The sequence below is a fragment of the Idiotropiscis lumnitzeri genome, chromosome 2 (assembly GCF_059441095.1).
Source record: "Idiotropiscis lumnitzeri isolate Australia: NSW breed Sydney's pygmy pipehorse chromosome 2, RoL_Ilum_1.0, whole genome shotgun sequence".
NCBI lineage: Eukaryota > Metazoa > Chordata > Actinopteri > Syngnathiformes > Syngnathidae > Idiotropiscis > Idiotropiscis lumnitzeri.
In genome coordinates this window covers 12,189,127-12,210,779 of record NC_142392.1, presented here as the reverse complement: position 1 = coordinate 12,210,779, position 21,653 = coordinate 12,189,127, and the positions used below count along the sequence as shown (strand labels likewise).

Genomic DNA, 21,653 nt, shown 5'->3' with positions numbered 1-21,653 from the left:
TGTTTGGTTTGTTAATGTTAATAAAGTTTTATCACATAAACAAATATTAGTAAATATTTATCATCTCATCAATATTTGGACAACAGAGTACTGAGTTTCGAGATGCTTGCGATAATCGTTTTCGAAATTGTATTTCTTATCAATTTAGCTTAGTTAAAGGGATATTTTATTGACAATCTAACATCAATATACAAAGACAGAAAAAAAATGGTGGTGGGGGGCGCGAATCTTTTTCTTCTTGGTAGGGGCGGGCGTGAAATAATTGAGAAGCACTGCTAGTATATGCAGACATTATATTCATAGAATCTTGCAGCCCGATTGAACCACAGCATTGTTGCAAGTTCGGTAGGAGAAACTTGAACGTCCCACTGCTGGAACAGCAGCGGCTTCTCGGGGCATAGGCGGAAGTGACGCGAGAGATGACTCGCCGATGTGGCGTTAATTTAGTTGTTTTTTTTATCAACCGAATTAAAATATATAAAATATATATTAAAATAGAACAGCCAGGGGTAAAAAACAAACGCAGAGGTAAAGAAATATATTTAAAAAATACGTGCTTAAAGCATGACGTCATTAGCAAGCGCGCAGCTTCCGAAGGGCCTCGACCACATCCACCGATCCGTCCACACCGAAATAAAAACAACCACCGCTAAATTCTTCTGATTTAGTGTGGAACTGACTGTAATTTTCTCGCAGGATTTCCAGTGCTACTCTAAAGGACGTCGACATAATTCATTAAGTCTTTGTGTCCCGATAATCTCGTTGATGCTTTTCGGCGTAGTTAGCTTAGCTTGTTAGCTAGCTATCCGCTAACGAAAAGAGGCACATGACTCATCGCCAAGCAGAGATCGAGTGCGGATTTTTTGGAATTATCATTTGAAAATGTGTGAAATAACGACACCCAAGTACAAAGAGGAACTTTGTGGGATAAAAGAAGATAACGAGCAACATCTTCGACTGCTGGGCGAAGTTAACAAGCAGCCTCCTGTTGTGCTACACGAAGCAGGTTTGTACACGTCTTACTCATTTGCTTTGTCAAGAACGACTTTCTATCGTTAAAAATATGCATCGCAACATTAAGTTGTTTGGGGAAATCGTTCAAGGTTATTGCCGTTTTATTTTTAAATATTGCCTTTTACTTGCCAGTTTGCTGAACATTTGTTTATGCCAAATAAAATCAGTGCAGACAATAAATGCCAAAGAATAACCAATAGTGGGGGGTGAACTCCATGTTTTTCCCAGTATAAATTTTGAACTGTTAATTTAACATTTTACATATTGTGGTTTTTAAACTAGGCTGACAGATGTAGTGTATTTTTATATCCACTGTTGGAGTTTAGCCACCGAGAAAATTAGAAACATTTAGGAAATGAATCTTGAAAGCCAAACTTACTCCAATGCGTGTTATTTTTTTGTACTCAAGAAGAATAGGGTCAAATAAAGACTCAACAACAGCTGATTATAGTTGCGATATTTTAGTTTCTTCGATTTTTGGAGTTCAGGAAATAGTACAAAGACAGATATCTGGGTGGCTTTTTCTTAATCTCATGAGAAACTGTACTCAGACGAGTACCATCGAAAAAATGTCGCGCTGATCTCAGCCCAGCCTCACATTTTATAGGAGGTTTTTTATGTCAAGGGTCATGTAGGTTGAATCGGTCGTCCTTGCTCCTTCCCACGTTCCAAGGCTGACCTTCTCAGGCAGTCTCTCCGTCTCTCCTGCTCACATTCCCCTGTAATCTCGTCAGTGTACAGATTGTGTGTTGTATGTTTTCACAGATCAAATTATGTATTTTTGGTGTTCCTGATCGCGTCCCTGTGACGTCCTCCCCTGCCCAACTTGATATGTTTCTATCTTCTATGGCCTATGTGGAGAATGTGTTTTGTCGTATTTGTCCATGAAGTGCTATCTGGTTTGTCATCAGTTTGACCTGAGCAGACTGAATCTGTTTGTTCTGAATGAGAGTGTGGGTCATGAAAATACGATGTGTGCAAGTTTGAGGTCTTACATTTAAACTAAGTCATATAAATTTAGGATATGAATGCATCAGTAAACACCATGACTACAATCCCAGTCAATCTTATCGATGCACTGTACTTCTACTTTCATTTGAGAAATGCTTTTTGTTTAATCAATGTCAAACATATTCAGTAAATATGAACCTGCTAAATTAAATAATTGACCTTCTGTCCCGTAAGTGTTTAAAATAATGCCAGCAATCGTAATACAAACCTTCAATATTCATGTCCGGTGTGGCCATTCCCTCTAAGAAGGGAAGGCCACAGAGAGGGGACACCTTTCCCTTTTTTCTTTTTGGGGAGACTTCTTTTGACATCAGCATGTGACGAGAATAAAATCTTTTTTCAAACCAAAATGGCTGTGTCAGAGAGGTTCTTTCCATCACCAATTCTGTAGCAGGAAGCCACAAAAACAGATGCACGAACCGTGTTTAACTGGAAACCGTTTAGCTCGCATTGAACAGAAGTGTGACCCAAACATGTCTTGTAAGCTGAAACCGTTCGAACAACAGGAAGCGTGTGGACGGGTGTGATGAAGTCAAAGTGTTCATGTTTTTCCATTCTTTATGAGTTTGCATATACAAATTGCTTTGCTGTGCTTCAATAAAACGCCGCAAAGGAGCGGGAAAGCTTTTCTCTTTGGTGGACTGCTCCTCGCAAGTGACAAAGACAATCTTGGCTGGGTGATTCATTTATGAAGGCTTGTCTCGTTTTTGACAAAAACTGTGCACACTGCGGAAAAAAGATCAATGGCGGTTGATGAATTTTAGTGGATGAAACACAAGGGATGACGTTTTTTAAAAAAAAAAATCAAGTACGTATTGGTCTTATTTATCAACTTTGTACTGGCTCGGTCAATGAACCTCAGGTGGCCCTGCACTGTCTTGTGCACGTGTGCATAGTTTCACTTCATCCAAACATTTAAAATACATTCAATGCATCCATCCAAGGTTGCACGGATCTCATCAGTGACGAAGCGCATGCTGCAAGGAATGCATCTGCATCTTTGGCTTACTATGGGCTTAAAAAGGGAGACCGTCACAATGCCCTTTTCCACCAACAAGCCCCGGAACATTTAGTTCTATCTCTTAATAAAGGTAAAGATAAAGATGTCCTTTATTAATCCCACAATGGGGAAATTTGAGGTGTTACAGGAGTAAAGATATAGATCACACAGAGTCGGCGGCGTAATGTAGCCGTTAATGTATAACATTAGCAGCAGACATTCATAAAAAGCATGCAAATATACACAGTATAAACGTATCTAAGTGTAAGGAAACACTCCTAATGCCTGTCCATTATACAGAGGGGGAAACACTGTAATGATAAAAGCTACTGAATGATTGAAAATACTGCAATGATAAAGATATTACACTGATAAAAGTACTGTAATGGTGAGAGTACTGAAATGACAAGAAAGTACTGCAATGATAGAAAATACTGCAATGATAAAAGTACTGTAATGGTAAAAGTACTGCAATGATAAAATATACTGCAATGATAAAAGTACTATAATGGTAGAAGTACTTCAACGATGGAAAAATACTGCAATGATGAAGTATTGTAATAGTAAAAGTACCGCAATGATGGGAAATACCGTAATTATAAAAGTACTGCAATGGTAAAAGTACTGTAATAGTAAAAGTACTGCAATGATAGGAATACTGCAATTATAAAAGTACTGCAAGGATAAAAGTACTGCAATAGTGAACATCCTGCAATGGTAGAAATACTACAGTGATAGAAGTACAGTAATAAGAATACTGTAATGGTAAACAAAATACATCATTGGTCGATGTTTAAGTACACCCTTGGCTGAAAGTAAAGTAGTAGTGTATATTGCATTCTAGGACTGCACAATTGTACTAATGCCCTCCCGTTTGTAGGCCTGACCCAATGTTCTTGTTAAAAAGTCTGACAGCAGTAGGCAGGAAGGAGCGGCGAAATCTCTCTTTGGTACAGCGAGGGTGTAAAAGTCTATCACTGAAGGAGCTGTAAAGTGTTCTCAGAGTGTCATTGAGTGGGTGGGCTGGGTTGTCCAGCATTGATGACAGTTTTGCCGTCATCCTTCTGCCCCCCACTGAGTCCACAGAGTCCAGGGAGCAGCCCAGGACAGAGCTGGCCCTCCTCACCAGTTTGTCCAGTCTCTTTTTGTCTCGGCCCGAGATGCCTCCTGCCCAGGAGACCACTCCATAGAAGATGACTGATGAAACCACCGAGTCATAGAAGTTCCTGAGGAGTGTTCCCCGAACGCCAAAGGACCTCAGCCGCCTGAGTAGGAAGAGTCTGCTCTGACCCTTCCTATAGAGAGCGTCTGTGTTGTCGCTCCAGTCCAGTTTATTGTTCAGATGAACACCCAGGTACTTGTAAGTTGAGACCCTCTCAACGTCTGTTCCCTGGATATTCACTGGTGCAGGTGGAGAGTGCCTACGCTTGCGGAAATCCACCACCAGCTCTTTGGATTTCCCAGCGTTGATTTGGAGGCGGTTCTGCTGACACCAGTCCACGAACCCCTGCGTAACCCCTCTGTACTCCCGATCGTCATCGTCAGTGATGAGGCCGACAATCGCAGAGTCATCAGAGAACTTCTGCAGGTGACAGGTTGTGGAATTGTATTTGTAGTCCGAGGTGTAGAGGGTGAACAGGAAGGGAGCCAGCACAGTTCCCTGCGGCGCTCCCGTGCTACAGAGGAGCACGTCAGACACACAGTCCTGTGTTCTCACGTACTGTGGCCGGTTTGTGAGGTAGTTGTGAATCCATGTGATGAGGTGGTGGGCCACTCCCGCCTGCTCCAGCTTGTCTCCCAATAAGGCGGGCTGGATGGTGTTGAAAGCACTTGAGAAATCAAAGAACATGATCCTCACCGTGCCCCCCGCCTTCTCCAGGTGGAAGAGTGAGGTGTGGAGCAGGTAGATGATGGCATCATCCACACTGATGCCAGGCTGGTATGCAAACTGGAGTGGGTCCATTGAGGAGCTGACCAGGGGGCGCAGATGGACGAGGACCAGTCTCTCCAGGGTCTTCATCAGATGAGACGTCAGCGCCACTGGTCTGAAGTTGTTGAGCTCCTTCGGATGGGGTGTCTTTGGAACCGGAACCAGGCAGGATGTTTTCCACAGCTGGGGGACTCTGCCCAGCTTCAAGCTCAGGTTGAACATGTGCTGGACGATTCCACACAGCTGGTCTGCGCAGGATTTGAGGAGCTGGGAGCTGATCCCATCTGGGCCTGCCGCCTTCCTCGCCTTCATCTTCCTCAGCTGGTTCTTCACCTGAGATGTTGTGAGGAACAAGGCTGAGCAGGAGGAAGTGGTGGTTGTCTGATGAGGCTGGGAACTGGAGCCTGTGGAGAGAGAGAGGGGCGAGAGAGGGGGAGAGAGGTTCTGTCCTGTTGCGCCCTTGTTCGTCCTCATTGTTTTGTTATTTTGTCCCTAGTACCTTGTTGCCTTTTGGTTTCGTTTTGTTGAATAAATTCCCTTTAAGTTACCCTAATCCCGGCTTCCTCGCATTTTGGGTCCACCCCCTCCTCGCCGACCGGGGAACCTAACAGAAATACTTGTAAACATATTTCACTTGAAGGATTTCTTTTCTATCAATGTCATTATGTTGCGATGGCCCCCAGTGGCCCCCATTAATAAATTAGGGTTCCACAACAGGTGTTCCATCAGACGCACACAATAGCCTGTGTGTGCGAACTTCAGCTCGCTTCCAGAAACGTCTGTGACTAATTCAGGAATGAAATCGGGCATCAACCGCAACGTGCTTCCTTTTTAAATGCTCGTTTATCACAGTTGTGCTGCTAAAGGGCGGTTTACATCGTAGGACGTAATTTTGTGAAATGCCCCCATGGTCCGGTCCAAATCGGGGTCGCACGCATTGCTCCGTGTGCGGCAGGCACAAGTCAAGGTAGCACGGTAGAAAATAAGACAAAGTCGCCGCCTGAGATTTGACTTGACCAAACCAAATTTGTCTTTTTGTGTCCTGCAGACGTCTGTGAAAACGATCTCTGTTCTGTGAAAGAGGAGCCAGATTTGACTCACATCAAAAAGGAGGAGGAGGAGGAGATCAACAAGTCACCAGTGAATGTTGTCCCTATAAAGACTGAAGATGAAAAAAAGAATGTGAGTGAGGACAACAGAGGGGCGGAGCCTCCAAGCAGCAGCTCAAGTCATCACGTGACAACAGAAGGTGATGAAGACCACTGGGGGCCATCACAAGTACATAATGAGGACACATTAGACGCTCATGACGATGATGACATTGACGGTGGGCAAGCCAAAGGTGAAAGGGCATGTCACACTGACTCATTCACTTCAAAGCTGTCTTTAAAAGGGCACAGAAAAACACACAGTGGTGAAAACCCTTTTTCCTGCTCGGTTTGTGGCAAAAGCTTCTCTCGAAAGTCTCATTTTGTAAGGCACACAAGAACACACAGTGGAGATAAACATTTTTCCTGCTCATTTTGCGGAAAAGGTTTCTCTGAAAAGGCAAGGTTAATAGCACACAAAAGAATACACAGTGGAGAAAAACCTTTTTCCTGCTCAGTTTGTGGTAGACGCTTCTCTGTAAAGTCAAATTTAACTTGTCACACAAGAACACACAATGGAGAAAAACCTTTTTCCTGCTCAGTTTGTGGCAAGAGTTTCTCTCAAAAGTCAAGTTTAAAAACGCACACAAGAACACACACTGGAGAAAAACCTTTTTCCTGCTCAGTTTGTGGAAAATGCTTCTCTCATAAGGCAAATTTAACAAGCCACACAAGAGCACACACTGGAGAAAAAACATTTTCCTGCTTGGTTTGTGGTAAAAGCTTTTCTCTAAAATCAAGTTTAAAATACCACACAAGAACACACACTGGAGAAAACCCTTTTTCCTGCTCAGTTTGTGGCCAAGGATTCTCTCGAAAGTCTCATTTAATAATTCACACAAGAACACACACTGGAGAAAAACCATTTTCCTGCTTGGTTTGTGGTAAAAGCTTTTCTCGAAAATCAAGTTTAAAATGCCACACAGGCACACACACTGGAGAAAACCCTTTTTCCTGCTCAGTTTGTGGCCAAGGATTCTCTCAAAAGTCTCATTTAATAATTCACACAAGAACACACACTGGAGAAAAACCATTTTCCTGCTCAGTTTGTGGCAAGAGTTTCTCTGGAAAGTTTCAATTAACAATCCACACAAGAACACACAGTGGTGAAAAATCTTTTTCCTGCTCAGTTTGTGGAAAATGCTTCTCTCATAAGGCAAATTTAACAAGCCACACAAGAACACACAGTGGTGAAAAACCTTTTTCTTGCCCAGTTTGTGGCAAAAGCTTCTCTCAAAAGTTTGATTTAACAATCCACACAAGAACTCACAGTGGAGAAAAACCTTTTTCCTGCTCAGTTTGTGGCAAGAGATGCTCTCGAAAGTCTCATTTAATAACTCACACAAGAACACACACTGGAGAAAAAACATTTTCCTGCTTGGTTTGTGGAAAAAGCTTTGATCTAAAATCAAGTTTAAAATACCACACAAGAACTCACAGTGGAGAAAACCCTTTTTCCTGCTCAGTTTGTGGCAAGAGTTGCTCTCGAAAGTCTCATTTGATAATTCACACAAGAACACACACTGGAGAAAAACCATTTTCCTGCTTGGTTTGTGGTAAAAACTTTTCTCTAAAATCAAATTTAACAAGTCACACAAGAAAGCACAGTGGCGAAAAACCTTTTTCCTGCTCAGTTTGTGGCAAAAGCTTCTCTCAAAATTCAACTTTAACAAACCATAGAAGAACACACAGTGATGAAAAACCTTTTTCCTGCTCAGTTTGTGGCAAGACTTTCTCTCGAAAGTCTCATTTAATAATTCACACAAGAACACACAGTGGTGAAAAATCTTTTTCTTGCTCAGTTTGTGGAAAATGCTTCTCTCAAAAGGAAGGTTTAACACGCCACACAAGAACACACACTGGAGAAAAAACATTTTCCTGCTTGGTTTGTGGTAAAAACTTTTCTCTAAAATCAAGTTTAACAAGTCACACAAGAATACACAGTGGTGAAAAACCTTTTTCCTGCTCAGTTTGTGGAAAAAGTTTCTCTCAAAAGTCGCATTTACGAAACCACACAAGAACACACAGAGGAGACAAGCCATTCAGTTGCAGCGTTTGTGCTCAAAAATTCTCCACTAAACAGCATGCGGAGAGTCACAATTGTGCTGGTGAGAAAAGCAGCGATCCTTGAAGCTTAAAAAAAAGAAAACAAAAAACTGAAGGAACTGACTCTTTGTGGTAAGATATAAATGTGATTTTAAATAAAATATGATATTGAATTTTGCAAAGCTTTTTTATTGACATTAAGCGTGTGATCCGTGCCAGAAGAACCATTGTGTCTGCGTTTTTGTATTTGTTTTTATTTTCGAAATTATACAGGGACTGTGCATATTAATCAAACTGTTTCCTGTAAATATGCCAGATTATAGCCAATGGCTAATTTGCATCCGTTGTCCCTGAGTGATGATTTTTTTTTGTTTTCATATCAAACATTATTAATGAAATTAATTGTCTTTGCCTGGAACAACATTTGTTAACATTATGCTTTTTCAGTTGTCTTTTTAATCGTACTTAATGGAAAAGTTGTGAGAAGAAACGGTGCTTCTGAAATCGGTGCCTTCCACTATCAATAAAATTACTTGTTCCACTTGCTCAACTGGCCTTCATTCCGCTGTGTGAAAAGGTGAAAAAGAGAACAATAAGTTGAACTATAAAAAGAGCCAGAAGGAGAAATGCAAATAGTCTCAGTTTCTCTCAAAGGTTTTGGAATGTCAGGAGTTGGCAACTTGATGGCGACTGGAGTCAGCGCTGGTTTTCTCGCTGTGTTTGGCTGGCTCGTATATGTATGGTCCATTGAACAAAATTCAAACTCTTCAAATGTCCCCTCACATACATTCAATATTTCGCTTTCTGAATAAATTTCTGACTAGCTAAAACCTCTTTCCAGGTTGAGCTCTATCAATCGTTTGGGGTTTGTTGCGAAGCAGAATCTCACTTCGGAAAAAAACTATAATTTTGTCAAATATACCAAATATTTTTGTTCATGCTTTATTATATTTTTTATAGATTGGATTATTTATATAGTGAAATAGGTAAATATTAAAATGTAAAATTGGAAATCACATACAGACTTAATTCAATTAATAACAAATATAGAAACATTTTATAAATATTGAACTCATTGAGAAGAATCCTGATCTTGAAATAAATCTTGAATTATAAAAAATACAAAAAAATTAATTCAATAACCCGACCCTGGATGAGCGGCAGAAAATGGCTGGATGGATGGAATAATTTAAATTGCATACTTATTCCAATGAACAAATTTGTTCAGAAATATTCAAGAGTGAAATAAAAAGGTTTAATTTAATATTGATATAATTTTGCATATTAAAATAATTGAATAAATATTGTAGTATTATATAAGCAATTGAAATATACATTGAAATTTAAAAAAAAAACTGTATTTTTAAATGGCCTAATTTAGATATGGGAAGTAATTCTCTTTATGAAACTATGAAGGGATTGGAGCTCACAGAAGGGACCAGTCTTGGTTCTGAAGTTCCGATGTAACCAGATACTGCCCTGAGAGAAAATAGGCCTGAGCATTGTTTATGGTGGGGGCAATTCTCTCGCCAGGTCAGTGACCTTCCAGGGTATTTAATTTAAGGTGGTCACTCGTAGACTGGTCGTATCAAAGGGGAGACGCATCTGCTCTCCCTCTGGGGGACTTTTGGAGGGAAATCCCGAAGACTAGCGTGATGGGAATGCATATGCAACAAGGGAAAATTAGATATTCATGTCCTATTTGGGCATTCCCTGTAAGAAGGGAATGTCTGAGAGGGGGCTCGCACGTGCCGGAGCGCACACACGCACACGATTTTGGGGAGACTTCTTTTGACATCAGCATGTGACGAGAAAAAAATCTTTTTCGAACCAGTTCTTTTCCATCACCAATCCAGCCTTCTTCGGCTGCCTCTCCGGAAGGCAGCAAGGACCCACACTTCAAAGACAAAATATACGACATATTGAAAGAAAAATAATACTCAAATATTGAAATAAGTATAGAATTGAATGAATAAACAACAAAGAAATAAATACCTCCTGGAAAATATCATTATCAACATTTTTCTTTCTTGCACATTCTTAAGCAATCATAATTTCTTTACTTTTACTTTTTAAGTTACTTCAGTGCATGTCGTACCTGTGCCTTCAGTGAAGTCCTACTTTGTCCAACTTGAATGAATCCCCATCAAAATACCATCATTTATGACACCACGGCTGGACAAATAATACAGTGGAACCTCGGTTCTCGAACGACTCTGAGGTCGAACAAATCGGAGTTCGAACAAAAAAAAAGAGAAATTCTTGCTTCGCAGTTCGAACAAACATCGGAGTTCGAACGCCGGTATGACGCGTGAGTGCGTACGCGAGGGTGGGATGCTGAGCGGCCAATTGCCCAATTGTTGTCGCGTGCGGACGTGCTACGTGCTGCCAAGTGTTTTAGCCCCTAATCATGCCTCCAAAGAAGGTCAGAGCAAGCAACAAAGCTGCTACTAGCAAAAAAAGAAAAGTAGTGCGGACAACTATTGCATTTAATTCGGTTCTGGAACGGATTATGGTCGAGAACCGAGGTTCCACTTAAAGGATAATGTAAATGGCAGTCAACCTGAAACAGAACAAAGGGTGGACTGCTAGGAGCCACTTTTGTGATCCTGGCATGGAAGTCCATTGTTTCAGAGGGGTCTCGTTCACACCTCCTGTGGTGCAGCTGTGATCCAATCTTCCTGCATTCCTCTCCTGAGTGTCTGGTCATTAGCATGGTCTAAACTTCGGTTACACTTAAAGGATTTCATACTTTTGACTATTAAAGGAATATAAGAGTTTGAGCTTAACATAGTTCATTAGATGTTGCTGCATCCAATGTATGAAAATGTGATATTGTAAAATGCTGAGAGTGTGACTGGTGAAGCGAAACTGGTTGCGGGGGTTGTGCAAGAATGGAATGTTTTAGAAGCAGAAGGTGCTGAGCGAGACGAGATGACTCCGGGACCAGTGGACGAAGGAGAGGCCATCGGGGGATAGCACAAGCAGGAGGAGTCGCCACGGGATTCGGCGGGAGAAGAAAGACCAATGAGGTCCGACTTGAGAATGTCCTTGCATGTGGATCTGAAATTAAATCCATGCTTTTCCCTCCTTCGGCCATTGTGGTTTAGAAAAAGCAAGAATATATTTCAGATTTTCGAACGGTCGCCAGTTACGACTTTTGGGTGTGTTGATTCGGCATCGCGCTGCCCCCTCACGAGTGAGTATCCAATCACAAAACGCGTTCATCACCCTCAGCAAAAGGCAAGCGAGAAGGCTCACTGTAACCAACTCGTGATCTGATTGGCTGTCGCAACCGTCTAACAAGGCCGTGAAATTGAAAACCGACAACAATCAGCCAATAAAAACAAAGGGATGTTGTAGGCTAAAAGTGACAGCAAAGGGAAGACAACACAAGTTAACGTTCACAATTGTGCCAAGTGGACTGGAGTCAATCCTTGGAGACAAGGCGTCTGAAGAGCTTGGATTGATAAAAAGAATTTACCAAATCACCAGCAAGGATGTCAATAAGAACAACAAAGTGTTGCAGAGTGAAGGTAGTAAGAGTATAGTGAACAAATACTTTTCTGTCTTCAAAGGACAAGGTACGCTACCATACACTTATAAAATACAGCTCAAGGAAGATGCTGAACCTGTAGTACATGCCCCGAGAAGAGTTCCAGCCCCTCTCAAAGAGAGATTAAAAAAGGAACTGAGCAGAATGACACCGATCCGAGTCATAGAGAAAGTGGAAGAACCCACCGACTGGGTAAATTCCATCACGTGTGTTAAAAAGAGGAACTTCCCAGAGTTACGTGTTTGCCTCGACCCCAAAGATCTGAATGAGAACATTAAAAACGAACATTATCGGATTCCCAAGCGTGAAGAAATCCTGAGTGACATGGCAGGTGCTAAGTACTTTAGCAAATGAGATGCATCGCATGGATTTTGGCAGCTGAAGCTGGACACCGAAAGCTGCAGGTACACCACCTTCAACACACCATTTGGGCGTTTCTGTTTTCTGAGACTGCCATTTGGCATAAAGTCTGTGCCTGAGATCTTTCACAGAGCTATGGAGTCAATCATAGAAGGTCTGGAAGGAACCCGTGTGTACATTGATGATTTGGTTGTTTGGGGAAACACCGAACAAGAACACAATGAGAGACTTGAGGAACTGCTACAAAGAGTTCAAATGAATGGACTTAAACTAAAACGAGAGAAATGTCTGTTTGGAGTTACAGAATTGACATTCTTGGGAGACAAGCTCACAGCAGATGGAGTGGTGCCTGACGGGACCAAAGTGCAAGCAATACTGGACATGCCAGTTCCAACTGAGAAAAAAGGACTTCTGCGAGCAATGGGGATGATAAACTTCCGGGGCAAGTTCATTCCAAACCTCTCTTCAAGTCAAAGTCCCTAAGTTTGCTGCTGCATCACAACGTAGTCTTTGAGTGGACAACAAAACATGACGAAGAATGGCAAGATCGAAAGAGAACTGTAACAACTGAGCCAGTCCTTGCCTACTTTGATCCATCAAAACCAACCAAAATTTCCACGGATGCGTCAACAGACGTGCTAGGTGCCGTACTGCTGCAAAAGGCGAGAGACACATGGCAACCTGTAGCCTATGCATCCAGGTCAATGTCAGAGACTGAAAAACGCTCTGCTCAGATCGAAAAGGAGTCACTGGGTTTAGTGTTTGGATTTGGCAAATTTCACACGTATGTTTATGGACTGCCCACGTTCATAGCAGAGACTGATCATAAGCCACTGATTTCAATTAGGAAGAAAAATCTCAATGACATGACGCCCAGAATTCAACGCATGATGACGTTGCAGCGCTATGATTTTGAGCTAATATACACGCCTGGAAAATACATCGTGCTTGCTGATGCGTTATCCCGAGCGCCGCACCATAACAGTGACATCAAGGACTGCGTTACGGCGGAGGAGGCTGAGGCTCACATTAACAAGTGTCACAATGTATGAACAATGGATGGTCAAAAGGGAACTGCCCTCAGTTTTACCCGATGAGAGCGGAGTTGTGCATGGCGGACGGCCTCCTGCTGAGGACGGACAGGATTGTAGTTCCACCAACTATGCACAAGGACATGCTTCAGCGTCTTCACGAAGGACACCTGGGAGTGGAGAAATGTAAGAGAAGAGCACGAGAAGCCATCTACTGGCCGGGCATTAACAAAGACATCGAAGAAATGATTTAAAAATGCCAAGTTTGCCAAAAACATCAACACAAACAAGTCAAAGAGCCAATACTGGTAGCTGACCTTCCCACAACTCCCTGGCAGAAGGTAGGCACTGATTTGTTTCATATAAGAGAACATTATCAGATTCCCAAGCGTGAAAAAATCCTGAGTGACATGGCAGGTGCTAAGTACTTCAAATTAGATGCATCGCATGGATTTTGGTATTCATAAATGTGTTTGGTTTGCTTTTGAAATAAAGATTTTACAAAAAACATATGAGTAAATATTTATCATCTCATCAATATTTGCACAACAGAGTACTGAGTTTCGAGATCCTCACAATAATAATTCTCAAAATTATATTTCTTATCAATTTAGCTTAGTTAAGGGATATTTTATTGACAATCTAACATCACGATACAAAGACGGAAAAAAAATTGGTGGTGGGGGGGAGCGAATCTTTTTCTTCTTGGTAGGGGCCGGCGTGAAATAATTGAGAAGCACTGCTAGTATATGCAGACATTATATTCAAACAATCTTGCAGCCCGAGTGAACCGCAGCATCGGTCAGAGAATCGTAAACGTCCCACTGCTGGAGCAGCAAAGGCTTCTCGGGGCATAGGCGGAAGTGACGCGAGAGATGACTCACCAATGTGGCGTGAATTTAGTTATTTTGTTAATTTTTTTAATCAACCGAAATAAAATATTATATAAAAAATATATATATTAAAATAGAACAGCCAGGTGTAAAAACAAACACAGAAGCAAAGAAATATATTTGAAAAATACGCGCTTAAAGCATGACGTCATTAGCAAGCGCGCAGCTTCCGCAAGACATCGACCACATCCACCGATCCGTCCACACCGGAACAAAAACAGTCCACCGCTAAATTCTGGTTTAGTGTGGAACTGACTGTAATATTCTCACAGGATGTCGGTTGATATTCTAAAGGACTACGACATAATTCATTAAGTCTTTGTGTCCCGATAACCTCATCTTCGCTCGTTGATCCTTTTCGGCGTAGTTAGCTTAGCTTGTTAGCTAGCTAGCCGCTAACGAAAAGAGGCACATGACTCATCGCCAAGCAGAGATCAAGTGCGGATTTTTTGGAATTATCATTTGAAAATGTGTGAAAAATCTACACCCCAGTACAAAGAGGAACTTCGTGGAATAAAAGAAGAGAACGAGCAACATTTTCAACTGCTGGGCGAAGTTTGCAACCAGCCTCGTGTTGTGCTACACGAAGCAGGTTTGGACACGTTTTACTCTCATTTGCTTTGTCAAGAACGACTTTCTATCGTTAGAAATGTGCATCACAACATTAAGTTGTTTGGGGACATGCGTTCACGGTTATTGCCATTTTATTTTTAAATGTTGCCTTTTACTTGTCGGTTTGCTGAACATTTGTTTATGCCAAATGAAATCAGTGCAGAAAATAAATGCCAAAGAATAACCAATATTGGGGGGTGAACTCCATGTTTTTCCCAGTATAAAATTTGAACTCATTTATCATTTTACATTTTCTGGTTTTTATATCTTGTTCAAGCAATTCCTTACGGAAGGAATTCTGCCCGACTCTAAAAAATGTGCACACTGCGGCGAAAACATAAATGGCGGTTGATCAATTTTAGTGGATAAAACACAAAATATTAAGTTTTTTAAAAAAATCAAGTCCGTATTGGTCTTATTTATGAACTTTGTACTGGCTTCGTCGGGTGAGAGTCAATGAACCTCCGGTGGCTCTGCACTGTTTTGTGCACATGTGCGTAGTTTCACCCCATCCAAACATTTAAAATACATTGAATGCATCCATCCAAGGTTGCACGGATCTCATCAGAGAACAAGCGCATGCTGCAAGGAATGCATCTGCATCTTTGGCTTACTGTGGGCTTAAAAAGGGAGTACGCCACAACCCCCTTTTCGACTAACAAGCCCAGGAACATTTAGTTCCTGGTAATTTATCCAAATGGCAATGATGATGTATCTGTGGGAGGTCTTGTGTTACTTTGTTACTCATTACTGACACCCTATGGCTTTTATACATCATTGCGGTTACAAAATAATTCAGTGGACTCATAATATTTTGGTGTATCTTCGTCGAATTTGAATACATATTGGATAACTTTAAAATATACAGTCATTATTCAAATATGTCAACATGAAAGTCAGAGTGAAAGTGTTGTTGCTTAATGCTTATGTGTAAGAACTTTTACTCTTCAAACGTAATTTTGTTTTAAAATTTATTTCAAAACAGAAATTTTATACAAATAAAAAGGGTAATGTCGGAACTTACTCGCAGGATAAATGTCATTTTGGGTAAAAAAAACAAAAAACAAACGTAAATCATGCAATAAATAGCCACTCTGATTCCAGGGCCCCTTTAATTCTTTTCGGGATCCAGATTATAATGGAAGCAAAAAGTACCCACGATGAAACTATCTCTAAATGCAAAATGAAAAACTTGTAAACATATTTCACTTGAAGGATTCCTATTCTATCAATGACATTATGTTGCGATGGCCCCCAGTGGTCTGCATCAATATGTTCGGGTCCCACAACAGGTGTTCCATCAGACGCACACAATAGCCTGTGTGTGCTAACTTCAGCTCGCTTCCAGAAACGTCTGTGACTCTGTCAGAAATGAAATCGGGCATCAGCCGCAACGTGCTTCCTTTTTAAATGCTCGTTTATCACTGTTGTGCGGCTAACGGGAGGCTTACATCGTAGGACGTAATTTTGGGAAATGCCCCCATGGTCCGGTCCAAATCGGGGTCGCACGCATTGCTCCGTGTGCGGCAGGCACAAGTCAAGGTAGCACGGTAAAAACAATATAAGACAAAGTCGCCGCATGAGCTTTGACTTGACCAAACCAAATGTGTGTTTGTCTTTTTGTGTCCTGCAGACGCCAGTGAAAACGATCTCCGTTCTGTGAAAGAGGGGCCAGACTTGACTCACATCAAAAAGGAGGAAGAGGAGATCAACAAGTCACCAGTGAACATTCTCCCTATAAAGACTGAAGATAAAAAAAAGGATGAGAGTGAGGACAACAGAGGGGCAGAGCCTACAAGCAGCAGTTCAAGTCGTCACGTGGCAACAGAAGGTGATGCAAACCACTGGGGACCATCACAAGCACATAGTGAGGACACATCATCAGATGCTCATGACGATGATGATACTAATGATGATGATGATGATGGGCAAGCCAAAGGTGAAAGGGCATGTCACACTGACTCATTCACTTCAAAGCTGTCTTTAAAAGGGCACAGAAAAACACACAGTGGTGAAAAACCTTTTTCTTGTTCAGTTTGTGGGAAATGCTTCTCTCTAAAGTTTGATTTAACAATCCACACAAGAATGCACAGTGGAGAAAAACCTTTTTCCTGCTCGGTTTGTGGCAAAAGGTTCTCTGTAAAGTCACATTTAACAAAGCACACAAGAACGCACAGTAGAGAAAAACATTTTTCCTGCTCAGTTTGCGGAAAATGCTTCTCTGTCAAGTCAACGTTAACAAGCCACACAAAAACACACAGTGGAGATAAGCCATTCAGTTGCAGCGTTTGTGCTAAAAAATTTGCCACTAAACGAAATGCTGAGAGACACGATTGTGATGGAGAGAATATAGGGCTGGGCATTATGACCTAAAATCAATATCGCAATAAAATGAGCAATTTTACCTCGATAACGATGAATCACGATAAATTTCCGCCCGTGGACCAAAATCTAAATAAATGCAGGAAATACATAACTGTTTTCTTGATTGACCAAGTGGTACACATTACTTTCAATGGAAAATAAAAGTACAAAAATCATGTGTAGAAGCGTTCCAAAAATCTTACTTTGCATGACTTGAACAATGTCACAAAGAACAGGAGAAAAAGGGTACTTCTCGCAAAATCTTCTCTGCAAATAGATTGTGCCAAGATGCTGTAATGCCATGTGCAAAGGCGCTAGTCGCCTGTCAACAAAATGCTAAATAAAATGAAAAAAAATGTCAATGGAATGCCAATGCCAAATAAACAAGTGTACTTCATCAGGAAAATGTGCCGTCTCGAGTACTCCGTGCGCGGTCGCCACTTGTCGTCAATGTCATGCACAGTCGGGGTCAAACAGGGGTCCATGTCGCGTCTCGACCACAAGTCGGATGTGGATGCAAAACGCTTGACATGTCTCCGCTCCCGTCCCGATGTAGTCCATATCGGGAAGTACGGTTTGCAACAAATATTTTCGTACCTCTTGTCGACTACTTTTATGAGGCGTTTAAATCTTGTGCGCTCCACTGTCGCTCGAGGAGCTACATCTTTAGCTATGTGCTAGGCCAGTGTTTTTCAACCTTTTTGAGCCAAGGCACATTTTTTTCATTGAAAAAATCCCGCGGCACACTACCAGCTGAAAATGTGAAAAAAAGTGTTTTTTAACATTGAAAAATGACCTATTAAAAGTCTTGAATATGAATCAAATCAACAAAGAATAAAGTATCGTAAAATCTTTCACATTTATACTCAGTGTGAAACCTGTGCCTGTTTGGATGAACACAGAGCTGATATATTGGCAGGAATCAAAGTATTAATTCCTCTGCCACGAGTGAGACTTTTTTTTATTTAGCCACAAGTTCAGCGACGTGGTAGCTAGCTTTAAGGGCTCTCTCTTGCTTACCTTTGCGGTTTTTCTCATGAAAGTTGCTTGTTTCTCCGTGTGTTCACTCAGGCGGACAAAATACGCCACATTTTTGTTTTGAAGTAAAGGGCGTTTCGTTTGGAGATGGCGTTTAAGCGTGCTTGGGACCAGAGCGCCGTTGGAGAGCTTTTCACCACATACCAAGCACAACGGAGTCGGTGTCGTTGCATCTCCGGTAAAAGTAAATCCAAATGAAAGATAGCTTTCGCTGTATTGCCTCACGGCAGAAACTTTGCAGGTCATCTTTGCTTTTTTTTTTTTTTTTTTTACCTCCACTCATACTAGGGCCTTCATCTATGTCTTGGTTTTGTCCAGGGTCCCAGTTCAGAGTCAGCATTTTTTTCTCTTCAAAAACATATCCATTACTTTCACCGTCGTTCTGTTATCCACTTTTTTTATTCTGCTATCCACTTCTCGCTTGTCTCCAAGCACAAGGCAATTCACTACCTGCTGCTGCTGCCGCCGCCTACTGGTTTGGAAGAGTACTACATTTTACTACTTAACTCTGCAGGCGCTAGACCGCACAGGTACACAAATTGAATAATTTCCCACGGCACACCTGACAATATCTCACGGCACACTGGTGTGCCGCGGCACAGTGGTTGAAAAACACTGTGCTAGGCTATCGCGTCCACCTCTTAGACGTTCTCTCGTATGGTGTCGCCTCCGTTATGGGCTGTTGTCACTTGTCCAACCTTGCTTCTCACTTTGAACTTTTAGCACAAGCTCCAAGTCAACAGCATGGTTGTGTTGTGGGTGGTGAAAAAGAAAAGGTTGGACGCGCTGTTTCAGGTGCTTATGACGCACTTTGTAGTTCGTGTTCTTTTGCTCAAACATCGTCTTTTTGGAACCCAAAACATTTCTTAACGACAGATGTCGGAATTTCTTTTCGGGACAAGCGCGACAGGAACAATTTCAACGAACATTACGTCGTCTTCAGCCGTGTCAGCTGCTTCTGGATTTGAATCGACAGCTATGACCGCGTCGTCAGTTTTCTTTCTTGTTCAGCTGGGTGGAGTCACGTGACTACAGCCGCTCAAGCCGTTTTACAGGGGCATGAACATAGCTGCAGACTAAAAGGACTTCTTTTTTTTTTTAAACACCGAATTAACCGACATGGGCAAAATGATTTTATTAAATTTCGATCACGGTAAATTTTCGGTTTATTGCCCAGCCCTACGAGAATAGCAGCGATCCTTGAAGCTTAAAAAAAGACAAAAAAAAAAAACCTGAAGGAACTGACTCTTCGTGGTAAGATGTAAATGTGATTTAGAAAATATGATATATTGAATTTTCAAAGCTTTTTTATTGACATTAAGCCAATGTGATCAGTGCCAGAAGAAGCAACGTGTCTGAGTGATGATGATTTTTTTTTGTGTGTGTTTACATCGAACATGTAAATGAAATTAATTACCTTTGCCTGGAACAACATTTGTTAACATTATGCTTTTCAGTCGTCTTTTTAATCGTATTTAATGGAAAAGGTGTGAGAAGAAACTGTTCTTATGAAATCGGTATCTTCCACAATCATCAATAAAATGACTTGTTCCACTTGCTCAACTGGCCTTCATTACGCTGTGTGAAAAGGTGAAAAACTGATCGAGAAGTTGAACGATAAAAAGAACAAGAAAGACAAACGCAAGTAGTTTCAGTTTCTCTCAAAGGTTTTGGAATGTCAGGAGTTGGCAACTTGATGGCGACTGGAGTCAACGCTGGTTGTCACCACGGACGAGATGATTCGCATCACGCTGTTCGTTGCTGCTGCTGTCTTAATTGAACCCCGGAGGTTACCTGCCAGCATCCCTGAATTTCACCGGCGGATATTCAGCTATCCCACGTCTGACCCCAGATTGTTGTGGAATTTTCATCAGTAAGGGAAGATCAATGAGATAGTCTGGAAAATAAATTGTCTTTTGGGTCAGTCTGCAGAGTAATCTCAGTGGGAGAAGTGCGTGGGAAGATACTGATGCACACAGGAAGATGAAGATTTATTTGACAGGAACTGTGTAATCTTAAAACAAAAAGATACTTTTTCTGCGTTGAGCCTACTTATCAGTCAAGGTCGTGTTGTTTTGGCTTCACAAAGAATCCTCGAGTACAAGAAGCGAAAGGCACTTCCTTCAAAAGCAGGTGGCCACAATAAATAACAAAAACCTTACTTGCAAAATAATTGTCCATAATATTAAGATTGAACAAAATAGTGACACAAATATTGAAAAAGTAAATACAGTCACGATTAAACATTGAATACTAAATTATTACTAAAACAGTTCAATGAATCTTGAAATAAATAATGAATCACTGTAGTTTAATGAATACTGAAACGAATAATGGAATATTTAAGTTAGTTAAGTTATAAACACTGAAATCATTTTTTAAGACTCTAACATTTAGAGAATAAAACAGTGATGTATTTTAATTTAAAATTCGCAACCACGTCGCTGGCGAAAAACCCTGTAAAAAGGTCAATATGTTGACATAAAGTTTCACTTTATCATGTCAACTGTTAATAATAGAGAAATACATTTGGAATACTGTCCAACCAACAACATGGTGTCAGATGTGAAAACAAAACCAGCAACAAAAGTAAAATTCAATACATCTCTCAAGTTCATATTTGGGAACTAAAATGTTTGGTCATTTCCATCCGGTTCAAATCGTACGCTTTCCTATGTTTAGAAGAAGATAACGATGATTTGCATCGCAAATGGTGACATCTGTCGGTGAGTTGGTGACAGTGCTCCACACAGCCAGCAGCCAATCATATCACAGCGGGGTGTGGCCTGTTCTTCCGCTTTCGTGCCGAACAGACTGCCATTTTCTCGAAGGAAAAAAACGACGCCATCTTTCATTCGTCTCGTCGAACAAAGAGAAGCACACGAGTTATCGCCAAGCAGAGATCAAGTGCGGATTTGTTGAGATTGGCGTTTGAAAATGTGTGCAAGAACGATACCCAAGTACAAAGAGGAACTTTGTGGAATAAAAGAAGAGAACGAGCAACATCTTCAACTGCTGGGCGAAGGTTGGAAGCAGCCTCGTGTTGTGCTACACAAAGCAGGTTTGTACCCGTCTTACTCTCATTTGCTTTGTGAAGAACGACTTTCTATCGTTAAAAATATGCATCACAACATTAAGTTGTTTGGGGAAATGAGTTCAAGGTTATTGTCGTTTTATTTTTAAATATTGCCTTTTACTTGCCGGTTTGCTGAACATTTGTTTTTGCTAAATTAAATTAGTGCAGAAAATGGATGCCAAAGAATAACCATAAACTCCGTGTTTTTTTTCCCAGTTTAAAATTTGAACTGATTATTTAACATTTTACATATTCCAGTTTTTATATGTTGTTAAAGAAATTAAGTTTGTCATGTCATCATGTTTCAAAACTACACTGATCACTCAAAATATGTTTCCAAGGGCAAGGGTCAACATGACTATGAATGAATTCCAACAACTGATTAATCAAATAATTGGTAACAATTCAATTCTAAACTATTTTTGTAAAGGACAAACAGGCAATCATTAGTTGCGGCCCCAACACTATACATATGAACAACATGTGTCAAACCATGCATGTATAATTATGTGACTTAATTCAAAACAAAACTTGGAATTTCTTGAGTTTATATAAGCATATTTATTTGACAAGA

The 21,653-nt window shown here is 41.0% G+C and overlaps 1 protein-coding gene across 1 annotated transcript; it reads left to right on the top strand.

The window, feature by feature from the left end:
• The first annotated feature begins 604 nt into the window (after nt 1–604).
• LOC148341713 (uncharacterized) lies at nt 605–8,634 on the top strand. The gene is made up of 2 exons (XM_088289106.1): nt 605–1,006; nt 6,004–8,634. The coding sequence occupies exons 1-2, from the start codon at nt 883–885 to the stop codon at nt 8,232–8,234; spliced, it is 2,355 nt and encodes a 784-aa protein (XP_088145232.1). The 5' UTR covers nt 605–882; the 3' UTR covers nt 8,235–8,634.
• The last annotated feature ends 13,019 nt before the right edge of the window (nt 8,635–21,653 follow it).